Source organism: Chiloscyllium plagiosum, unplaced genomic scaffold, assembly GCF_037043375.1.
Source record: "Chiloscyllium plagiosum isolate Xiang-an unplaced genomic scaffold, Cpla_swu_hap1 HiC_scaffold_2, whole genome shotgun sequence".
Lineage (NCBI taxonomy): Eukaryota > Metazoa > Chordata > Chondrichthyes > Orectolobiformes > Hemiscylliidae > Chiloscyllium > Chiloscyllium plagiosum.
In genome coordinates, this window is record NW_028270140.1 from 27347880 (window position 1) to 27360304 (window position 12425).

Consider the following 12425-nt stretch of genomic DNA (forward strand, 5'->3'; position numbering starts at 1 on the left):
AGCAGCTTAGTTATGAAGAAAGGCTGGATAAGCTTAGGTTGTTCTTTTTTGAGCAGAGAAGGTTGAGATGAAACCTGACAGAGGTGTTCAAGATTATGAGGGTCATCAATAGGGTGAACAGAAAACAGATGTCCTTAGTTAAAGGGTCAATATCAAGGGGGCATAATTTTAAGGTGAAAGGCTGGAGATTTAGTGGGGATTTCAGGAAACACTTGATGGGAATCTGGAATGAAGTGCCTGAGAGGAAAGTTGAGATGGAAAACCTCAAAAATCTTTAATAAGTATTTTGAAGACTTGAAATGTCATAACATTCATAGGTCATAATATATGGGCAAAGTGCTGGAAAGCTGGAATAGTATAGATTTGGAGTAGTTTAGTCGGTACAGATTTGATGAGCCTCTTCTGTATTTGGTGATTCTCCACTTCTATGCAACAGATTAAAATGAAGGTGGTCTACAAGTGTCTGACTCATTAGGAGATTCACCTGATTCAACATTCAAAATGGTGTTCAAAAAATCCATACGTAACAGCATATCTGCAACACATGGTATAGAATAATGGGCGGAAGTCTATACAAGTATCACAAATGTACACACAAGTGAAAATTTTGTTGAATTAAAGAAAACACTTATCTGGTTTGTAACTTTTTAGTCCAATCATTTTAACTGGGGCTCTTTAAGTACTTAATAAGAGAGGGAGACAGAAGACAAGAAACCGTAGGCCTGACCTCACTCGTTGGTAAGACTTTAGAGTCCATTGCTGAGTACTTGATACTGCATGCTAAAATAGGGCAGGTCAGCATGGCTTCATCAAGGGGAGGTCATGGTTGACTAATTTGTTAGAACTCTTTGAAGACACCACAAGCAAGTTAGACAAGGGACGGCCAGTGCACATGATATATTTGGATTTCCAAAAGGCCTTTGACAAGGTGCTGCACAAGAGACTGCTAAATGAGACCTCGTGGTTTTAAGGGCAAGGTGATGGCCTAGACAGAGGATTAGGCAACTGACAGAGGCAGGGAGTAGTGATAATGGGTTCTTTTTCAGGATGGCAGCAGTGACTAGTGGAGTTATGCTGAGGTTAGTATGACCAAAACTATTCACAATATATATTAATGATCTGGACAAAGGAATTAAGGGTATTGTTGCTAAGTTCGAAGATGATACAAAGAGGGTCAGCTAGTGCTCAGAATGTGAGGAGCCTGCAGAAGAATTGGACATGCTAGGTGAGTGGGCAAAGAAATGGCAGATGGAATACAATGTGGCAAAGTGTAAGGTTACATATTTTGGTCAAAATTAAGATGTAGACTATTTTATAAATGGGGAAAGGCTTCGGAAGTCTCTTGCACAAAGAGACTTGAGTGTCCTAATCTAGAGTTCCCTTAAGGTAATTTACCAGTTCAATCGGCAGTAAGGAAAGCCAATACAATGTTGGCATTCATTTGCAGAGGGCTAGAAAACAACAGGGAGAAAGTGAGACTGCAGATGCTGGAGATCAGAGTCGAGAGTGTTTTGCTGGAATAGCACAGCAGGTCAGGCAGCATTCAAGGAGCAGGAGGATCGATGTTTCGGACATAAGCTCTTCTTCAGGAATAAGGCTTGTGGGCCGGGGCTGAGAGATAAATGGGAGGGGGGAGTGGGGTGGGTAGCTGAGAAAGCAATAGTTGGGAGAAGATGATAGGTCGGGAGGAAGTGATAGACAGGTCCGGAGGGCAGAATCGATTTAGAGGCTTGGGATTGGGATAATGTGGGGGAAGGGGAAATGAGGAAGCTGTTGAAATCCACATTTATCCCATGTGGTTGCAAAGTCCCAAGACAGAATACGATGCATTCTTCCTCCAGGCGTCGGTTGGTAACGGTTTGGTGGTGGAGGTGGCCCAGGACCTGCATGTCCTTGACGGAGTGGGAGGGGAGTTGAAGTGTTCAGCCACAGGGTGATGGTGTTGGTGGGCGCAGGTGTCCCAGAGATATTCTCTGAAACGATCCGCAAGTAGGCATCCTATCTCCTCCATGTAGAGGAGACCACATCGGGTGCAACGGATGCAGTAGATGACATTGGTAAAAGTACAGGTAAATTTCTGACAGATATGGAAGGATCCCTTGGGGCCTTGGACAGAGGTGAGGGGAGTGGTGTGGGCGCAAGTTTTGCACTTGCTGCGGTCGCAGGGAAAGGTGCCAGGAGTGGGATATGGGCTGGTGGGGGGCATGGACCTGATGAGGGAGTCGCAGAGGAAATAGTCTCTCCGGAATGTTGATACGGGTAGGGAAGCAGATATAGAAAACAAAAGCAGGTATGTGCTGCTGAGGCTGTATAAAACACATTTGGAATAGTGTGAACGGTTTTGGGATGAGGGGGAAATCTCATTGAAGCTTACAGGATACTGAGAAGCCTGAATAGAGTGGAATTTCTTCAGCCAGAGGGTGGTGACTCTGTGGAATTCATTGCCACAGACACCTCTGGAGGCCAAATCATTGAGTCCATTTAAGACAGAGATAGATAGTTTCTTTATTAGTGAGGGGATAAAGGGTTATGGGGAGAAGGCAGGAGAATGGGTTGAGAAATAAATCAGACATGATTGATAGGCAGAGCAGACTCAAAAGGCTGAATGGGCTAATTCTTCTTCAATATCTTATGGTAAGATCGTGCATAATTATTATAAAAGTTTTGAGATGTTCCTACTACCAAATGTCCACAGCAATTCTCTTGTGATCCCAAAAGGAAAAGGAAGGTAATAGATTCAAGGAAATAATAAAGGCAAGTAAACATAAGAAAAATCTAAACACCAGCTAGAGCAAAATATGTGAGAACCAAAGACTATAGTCTACCTTAGTTCGAACAGAAACAGGATTTGCTCCGCAAAGCATACAAAGTATCATTATCAAAGTATTAACTTGAACTAACTCCACAAAGGCTGGTATCCTGTTACCAAGTCACTATTTATTTCCATGTACAGAGTACAAGACACTTACCCAGCTAGCTTAGAGCCAGCTCCTAGATTGAATAGAACCCCTGACACTCCTGTTTACACCTGTCAGCCAAGACTGTCTAATTGGACGAGGTTAACAGCTCCAATCTGGGAACTCATATTCTGTAAGGTACACCTGGCTGACCTTGTTCCAATCACTACATACTTAAATTCAACATGCAGCTGCAAAATTGTGAGGGGCATGTAAACATAAATACACTCCCTTTTATAGGCTGACTGACACCTCATTTTTAGATTTCCCTGGCACTGCTCCAGGCATGCTCTCCTGCATTCTTCATTGAACCAGAAATGGTCCCCTAATTCGATTGCAATGTTACAAAGGAGGACATGCCAAGCCATAAGGTAACAGATTGTGGTTAAATATAATTTTGCTGCTGCTGGTTGCCCACAATGCCCCATTTTGCGATGCTAGATCTGTTCAAAATCATTTAAAACAGTGATCACACCACAAAACATCAAATTATAGGATTTTGCAGTACAGCGGAAGGTAATTTAAATCATTATGTTTGTGCTAACTCCCAAATGAGGTCCCCAACCAATCCCAATCTCCAACTCAATCTTCATAGCACTCAAATTTCATCACTTTAAAATATATGTCCAACTCTCTTTTGAAACCTTATATGGAATCTGCCTCCATCACACTCCCAGTCAGCGCATTCCAAATCCAAACAACTCTGAGTAAAGAAGTTGCTCCTTATCTCATTCCTAGCTCTCTTCCTGACAATCTTGAGCGTGACCTCTAGTTACTGATATTCCAATGAGTATAAACAGAATATTCTTCTTTACCCTGTCAAAATTGTCCATAAGGTCACCTAATCTTCTACGTTCCAGGGAGAACAAGCCCAATCTTTTTAATCTTTCCATATATCTAAAATCCTTCATTCCTGGTTATCATTCTGGTAAATTTCCTTTGAACTCTCTCCAGGGCTTTAACATTCTTCCTTAAATAAGTGACCTAGAATGGAACACAATACTCCAAACATAGTCTGATCTATGATTTGTAGAGGGCTAGCATTACTTCCTTGCTTTTATACTCTATGCCTCAATTTGTAAGCACAAGGATCCTGTAAACCTTCTTAACAAATGTTTCAACTTGCCTGGCCATCTTCAGAGAATCATGCACGTGAAATCTGCCTGTATTGTCTCTCCATGTTTCTCCTACCAGAATGCATTACCTCATTGAAATACATCTGCCAGGTGTCTGCCCATTTGGCCTGAAGTTACTCAGCATTATCCTCACAATTCAATATTTTCCATAGCTTAGAATCATATGCAAACTTAGAGATTTTACCCTCCACATTCATCTCCAAATCATTTACATACATCAGAAAAATCATAGCTCCCAACACGATCCCTGTGGAACACCACTTTCAACTTGTCTCCAACCTGAGAAATGCCTATCTATACCAACTTTCTGCTTCCTATCTTTTAGCCAACTTCTAATCCATGATGCAAAGGACCCATCAATCCCAAACATTTCTAATTTGATAACCAACATGCCATGAGGTACCATTTCAAATGCTTTCTGATAATCCAAATATACAATATTCACAACATGACTCTTTTCCATTGCTCATGTCAAAAAACCTCATCAAAGAACTCAATTAAACTTGTCATAGAGTCATAGAGATGTACAGCATGGAAACAGACCCTTTAAACCAACTTGTCCATGCCTACCAGATATTCCAACCCAAACTAACCCCATCTGCCAGCACCCAGCCCAGATCCCTTCTAACCCTTCCTTTTCATATACCCATCCAGGTGCCTTTTAAATGTTACAATCGTACTAACCTCCACCACTTCCTCTGGCAGCTCATTCCATACACGTGCCACCCTCTGCATGAAAAAGCTTCCCCTTAGGTCTCTTTTATATCTTTCCCCTCTCACCCTAAATGCCCTCTAGTTCTGGACTCACCTACCCCAGGGAAGAGATGTTGTCTATTTATCCTATCCATGCTCCTCATGATTTTATAGACTTCTATAAGGTCACCCCTCAGCCTCCGATGCTGCAGGGAAAACAGCTCTAACCTATTCAACTGCTCCCTCTAGCTCGAATCCTCCAACCCTGGCAACATCCTTGTAAATCTTTTCTGAACCCTTTCAAGTTTCACGAAGTTCTTGCCTGATACCGTCAAAATTAGCCTTCCTCCAATTTAGAGCTTCAACTTTTAGATCTGGTCTATACTTTTCTATCACTATTTTAAAACTAATAGAATTATTGTCAAACATGACCTGCCCTTGACAAAGCCACGTTCACTCTCTAGTATTAACTTATTATTTTCTAAGTGTATATTTATCTTATCCCATATTATGGCCTCTATCAATTTTCCCAATGTTATTGATAGGCCTGCATTTTCCAGGGTTATCCTTTGTCCCTTTAGATTTAGATTAGATTAGATTACCTACAGTGTGGAAACAGGCCCTTCGGCTCAACAAGTTCACACCGACCCTCCGAAGAGAAACCCACCCCCTTATATTTACTCCTGACTAATCCACCTAACACTATGGGCAATTTACCATGGCCAATTCACCTAACCTGCACATCTTTGGACTGTAGGAAGAAACCAGAGCACCGGGAGCAGACACGGGGAGAAGGTGCAAACTCCACACAGACAGTTGCCCGAGGCGGGAATTGAACCCGGGTTCCTGGCACTGTGAGGCAACAGTGCTAACCACAATGTTCAGGATTTGGAGATGCTGATGTTGGATTGGGGTGTACAAAATCAAATATCAGACAACACACCAGGTTATAGTCTGTGCTATAAATTCCATAACTTACGATCTTAAAATATTGCTATAAATTCTGTGTCTTGCGATCTTATACTCCACAATCACCTGAAAAAGGAGCTGTGTTCCAAAAGATAGTGCTTCCAAATAAACCTGTTGAACTATGGCCTGATATTGTGTGATTTTAAACAATGGTGTCACATTTGCAATCATCCAATCCAGGACTAATCCTGCCTTCAGAAAGGCCTAAAAATGTTCTGTCAATGGCTCAACTATTTGCTCTCTAACTTTCCCAGCAAGCTAGAATGCATTCCATCTGGGCCTGTTGAAGTCTCGACCTGGTGGACTTCCAGCCTTTTTCACACCTTTTCTTTATCTAACATTATATAATTCAGTTGCTCAACAGCCATGTTCTCAATTAGGCCATTATCATCATCATCTTGAGAGTGTTACAAGGGGACATAAATTTAAGGTGAAGGGTGGAAGGTATAGGGGAGATGTCAGGGGTGGGTTCTTTACCAAGAGAGTGGTGGGGGCATGGAATGCGCTGCCTGTGGGAGTGGTAGAGTCAGAATCTTTGGTGACCTTTAAGCGGCAATTGGATAGGTACATGGATGGGTGCTTAAGCTAGGACAAATGTTCGGCACAACATCGTGGGCCGAAGGGCCTGTTCTGTGCTGTATTGTTCTATGTTCTATGTTCTAATGTGGTAAAGACAACAGCCAAATATTCATTTAGTACCTCTACCATATCCTTTGCTTCAGTGAATAGCTTACCCTGCTTATTATTTGTGGGATGGAAATGTGTTGCTGGAAAAGCGCAGCAGGTCAGGCAGCATCTGGGGAACAGGAGAATCGACGTTTCGGGCATTAGCCCTTCTTCAGAACTGAAGAAGGGCTAATGCCCGAAACGTCGATTCTCCTGTTCCCCAGATGCTGCCTGACCTGCTGCGCTTTTCCAGCAACACATTTCCATCTCTGATCTCCAGCATCTGCAGACCTCACTTTCTCCTTATTATTTGTGGGCCATACTCTATCCTTCACTAATCTTTGGCCTGCCTCATTTCCAAGGACCAGATCCAGCACAGACCACTCCCTGATAGGACTAGGAATGTACTGTTCCAGAAAGTTTTCCAGCACACATTACAGGAATTTCTCCCTTCCCTTGCCCTACATTCTACAGTTTTCCCAATCCACCCTAGGGTAATTAAAAATCACTAACTATCACAACCCTATTTGACTAGATTTCCATAATATCCCTACAAATGTTCTTTTCTCCCCATTATTTGGCGGTCTACAATAAGGTCACTGTTCCCATTCTGTTCTCACCTCCAACCACATAGATTCTAATTTGGGAACTGGATCTTATTCAAATGCATTGATACTACATTTGACCATGACTGCTTCATCTCCTCCTCTTTGCTGAGCACCTTTGGTCTGTACGCAATCAGGTCCCGGACCTTCCGTGGCTTGCCACTTCAACACACAATCCTGCTCCCATGCCCACATGTCTGTCCTTGGCCTGCTGCAGTGTTCCAGTGAAGCTCAACGCAAACTGGAGGAACAGCAGCTCATCTTCCGACTAGGCACGTTACAGCCTGCCGGTCTCAACATTAAATTCAACAACTTCAGATGATGATTATCCCATCTTGACCCCTCTGTTTTCATTCCGCTCCGTAATTTTATTTTTATTTATTTTATTTATTTTTTAAATATTTTTTCCACTGTTCTGCACCTCCTATTTCTTGATTGTCTCTCTTTCTCTCGCTTCCCACTCTCTCGTCACCTTTTTCCTCTCCTCTTCCCCCTTTGCTACCCTTCTCCCCTGTTTTCCATTTTGCCTCTGCTTCACCCATTCCCCCATCCCCCACATATTTTGTCACATAGCACCGGCTTCAGCCTTAGTCATTCAAGATCCTAATCTCCCTATAATCTCTCTCTGCACTGTCATTATCACCTCTTTATTGCTACCTTTGCTTCTGGAGCCATGACTCACTTTCTCTCAGCCTAGTATTCTCTCAACCTCTCTATTTCTCCCCTTTTTTTTCACTTTGACAAAGGGTCACTTAGACTCAAAATGTCAGCTCTTTTCTCTCCTTACAGATGCTGCCAGACCTGCTGACATTTTCCAGCATTTTCTCTTTTGGTTGCAGTTTGGGGTATGTTCTTCTCCTCCCTTATCCAGAGTTTTGTACATGGTGTCCCTGCAGACATGGACGATCTTAGACCTCCAGATGAAGTGGAAGAGAGATCAAGTGACTGCAACAGCACAGGTCCTCGGGATGGGCCAGAGATGCATCATATACAACAGAGAGAGTGCCTCACACCTGATGACTGTGTTTTTACCAGCAATGGACAGGGAGCAGTGCTCTCAAAGGCCCAGTTTCTGCCTCAGCTTGGCGAAATGCTGCTCCCACATTTTTAAGCACGTCCAAGCCTCTCCGAATGGCAAGGTCTTCGGGAATATTGCTGAACAAAGCAACCTTGGAGTACAGATTCATAGTTCCTTGAAAATGGAGTCACAGGTAGACAGGATAATGAAGAAGGCATTTGGTGTGCTTTCCTTTATTGAGCAGAGCATTGAGTATAGGAGTTGGGAGGTCACGTTGCAGCTGTACAGGACATTGGTTCGGCCACTTTTGGAATATTGTGTGCAATTCTGGTCTCCTTCCCATCGGAAGGATGTTATGAAACTTGAAAGGGTTCAGAAAAGATTTATAATGATGTTGTAATGTTGGAGGATTTGAGCTATAGAGAGAGGCTAAATAGGCTGGGGATGTTTTCCCTGCAGCATCGGAGGTTGAAAGGTGACCTTATAGAGGTTTATGAAATCATGAGGGACATGGACAGGATAAATAGACAAAGTCTTTTCCCTGGGGTGGGATGTCCAGAGCTAGAGGGCATTGATTTAGGATGAGAGGGGAAAGATATAAAAGAGACCTAAAGGACAACCTTTTCACGCAGAGGGTGGTGCATGTTTGGAATGAGCTGCCAGAGGAAGTGGTGGAGACTGGTACAATTGCAGCATTTAAAATCCATCTGGATGGGTATATGAATAGGAAGGGTTTAGAGGGATATGGACCAAGTGGTAGCAAATGGGACTAGATTAATTTAGGATATCTGGTCGACATGGACGGTTGGACTGAAGTGTCTGTTATCGTGCAGTACTTCTCTCTGTCTTTATGACTCTCTAACCTTCAAGTGAGATGTCCCTGATGGTGAAGGGGATAAAAGATCGGTTAGTCCAGTTCTCAAAGAACATCGCCTTGCTCTTGCCTCAATTTATCTTAGCTCCCGAAGTCAGTTCAAAGTCAGATGCTCATGAATCTGCACACTGAGCAGAAAACGACAATATCATCCATGTACAGGGAGGCCTTGACCTGAGGGCCTCTGCTGCCTGGAACAGTCACCCTCTCAGACCTGCATCCTTCCTGATGGACTCAGCATACACTGTCCAACTATGTTATATACCACTAAATAAAATTATGCTTCCAGTTTTTTTGCCTCAGTTCCTTACCTATGTAAATTCCTATAGCTACACTATAATTTCCAAAATATCATTGTGTACAGCCCTCAGTCATCCTGCCTAAAATGTAATTCAATTTGAGGAAGCATTGCAACATCAAACTTTGCTCCTTTACAACACTGCAGTATAGATATTATTTATTGTGCTTTTCAAAGGAGCATGTCTGTGAGTAAACCACAGAGGGTTCTATCTTTTAAACATTAGCTCTAGTACTCCTTTAAGACTAAGTTTTGTGCATGTGAATGTGGAGTTCAATCATCTGGTAAGTCAAGAGGAAAAGTTACTATGATACACATTTCAGTAGCTCAGAAGGTCTCTATTGCTTTGAAAGTAATAATATTGTGTCAAGATGAAATGATAATGGGACCATGTTATATTAACAATGAGACATATGTGATTTCTAATATAATATTTTCAGTTGGTTTTCCACTTTGCAGTATTAATTTTTTAAAAGCTATGGGTTTTAAGTGAATGAATTTAAATGAACACGAGGCCCATGGGGTACATTCGACAATGTGACTGTTATTAAAGAAAATTCCATGAAGTCAATACAGATGAAAGCATCTTGTGAAATCTTACCCAAGAGTCCCTTCTCGTACCTTTACTTTGGAGTCAATGTCAGACTTCTCTTCCTTCCACTGGGCTGCCTGCTTCTCCAGGTCATTTAGCAGGTCAGAGCAGCGTACGCTTAATCCCTGCTTTTCTTCCTCCAGATTTTTCAGAAGCAGACTAGTTTTCTCCTCAACCTTCATTGCACGTTCTTTAGCATCCTGTGTGCAAGTGCACCAAATAGGTCAAATAACAAATGCGTGAATTAACAAGTGAACATTTTTTTTTGGTTTGTACACAGAGCACCCCTAGGTAGTTGGCATGTGAAGTCAACCTGTTGCCTTTTTTTGGTCTCCATTCAAGCAGGTAGAAGGGGCATATTTTACTTGAATGACAGCTTTAATGACAGTACATTTACAGGAGCCCATTAATTGATTAAACTGCCTTTGATGCTGTCCCCAGCCATTCTTGAGACCCACAAAAATACAATCTTTCAGGCACTGTCCTTATCAATTAATAATGCAAGTCCCATCAGAATCTAATTAGGAGAAGCCACATCTTCACACTCCTACTTCTTTGCTCCATATCCATCATTAACTATTTATCGAGAAAGTTATAATGCTAAGATTCTGAGCTTTTAACATGCTTTCTCAGAGTTTTGCTCACAGCATAAAACCACAAAGCTTTAAAGTGCTTCTAGACCTAAGGCACTTTTCCTTGTAAGAATGTCATTTGGAATGTCACAAAGCATCCAGAGCTTTAGTGGCTGGGATAGAGGATATGAATATCTGCCCAAAAACTACTAATATTTTGCCAAACCTATAATAAAATTTGTTCACAAATACTTTTGAATACAAACGGAAACAAAATAAAAATTGAAAATCCTTGACCAAAATCATTGTACTGTAATTTGGACAATAATGTTAAAACAGACAGCAAGGTGACATGGAATATATGATTTTATAATACAACTTTAATTCTGAGAGCTAAAATGAAACTTCCAAAACTTGAAATTGGTGAGGGTCTTGATGTATAAGTCTATATACCTTACAATCCTGGCTTTTCTTCTTGAGCTTTTCCTTCAAATCAGTCACTTCCTTCTGCACTGATGCAATGTTGTCATCGACAGCAATTTTCCGTTGAATTAGGTTGTTTATTTCCTTCTGTTGGCATCTAACCTGCTGTTGAGGACATCAAAAAGAACATAGGAGCATTTCGAAATGAGATCAGACTTCACTAATGATAGTCATAATATTACTCAAACATTAATAATTAAAGAACAAGCTTTTTCAAATCAGATTTGCCCTTGGTAATAGTTAACAGGTCTGTGGCACTGTGTGCTACTGCAGCTGACACCTTGAAATGAAAATTGATGCAACAGGGAACTGAAGTTTGAACAGTTTGCATGAAAAATGTTCTTAAGTAAAACTCTCATGTACATAAGGGAATTATCCTGCCATTGAAAAGCTAGAGGTGACTGTTTTGATGAAATCTGGACAACAAAGGAATTAAATGGCACATAAAGCACATTATTGTATCATAAGTAAACATATTTAAACATATGTACAATAATTTGTATGGAAGAACTGAATTATGTTTTATCAATGAGCCATTAATTGCATCTTTTTTTTCTGAATGGTATGCATCTTACAAATGATAAATAGGCATTTTAAAATATCTCATGGCAAGAAAGGACACATTACACCTCCATATGGGATTCTGCTCTGTTGATATGCCAATGAGGCCTGAATTCAGTTTGTAAAACATGGAATTTATTTTCAATTAAATCCATCTAAATATTTAGGATCTTGCTAAAGGGTAAATACCATTTTTTGGTGTTATGTTGCTCAGTTTGCTCAGTAAAAACCAAGTGAACGAGGTAAGAAGAAACAAATTGCTGCTCATCATGAGTATATCATGGCTCTTGGACATGACTGAAAACACTTCACCTTCTATAAACTACTTTGAAATTCAGTGACCCTCCACAAAGGTAAATTTAGACCAGAAGAGATTTTCCACATGGAATAATAATCATAGTAATAGAGTTACACAACACGGAAATAGGCCCTTCAGTCCATCAAGTCTGTCAGATTAATCACTTATCTACTCGAATCCTATTTCCCAAACTTGGCGTGTAGCCTGATATGCCACAGCATTTCAAGTACTCATCTAAATACTGCTTAAATATTGTAGCGGTTCTTGCTTCTGCCAGCCTTTCATGCAATGAATTCCAGACACCCAGCACCCTCTGGGTGAAAATATTTCTCCTAAAATTCACTCGAAACCTCCTGCCCTTTCCTGATAGGACCCCTCGACTAACAGGAAAAGTTTCTTTCTCGCAATTCAATTTATGTCCTTCATAACTTAATGAGCCGCACCCCCCCCCCCCCCCCCGCCCCCAAAAGCCTTTTCTGCTCCAATAAAAATAACCCTAACTTATGTAGCCTTTCTTCATAAGTGAAACATTCCAGCCTGAGCAACATCCCTGTGTATCACCTCTGCACCCTCTCCAGTGCCATCATATATTTTCCATGCCATAATGACCAGAAAGGCACACAGCACTCCAGCTGCAGTCTAGCCTATGCCTCCATACAGCATAAAGGCCTTTTTATTGTAGATTAAAATGGGAAAAGAACTG

At 41.4% G+C, this 12425-nt stretch overlaps 1 protein-coding gene across 3 annotated transcripts in view; it reads right to left on the reverse strand.

The window, feature by feature from the left end:
* The window catches only part of cntln (centlein, centrosomal protein), a 470872-nt gene that overhangs the window by 377831 nt on the left and 80616 nt on the right, over positions 1-12425 (reverse strand). For all 3 annotated transcript variants that reach the window (XM_087995387.1, XM_087995398.1, XM_087995382.1), the window contains exons 5-6: positions 10834-10968; positions 9838-10008 (exon numbers count right to left, since the gene is read on the reverse strand). In XM_087995387.1, the coding sequence (XP_087851513.1) occupies positions 9838-10008; positions 10834-10968 (306 nt within the window). The remainder of the gene's footprint in view (positions 1-9837; positions 10009-10833; positions 10969-12425) is intronic.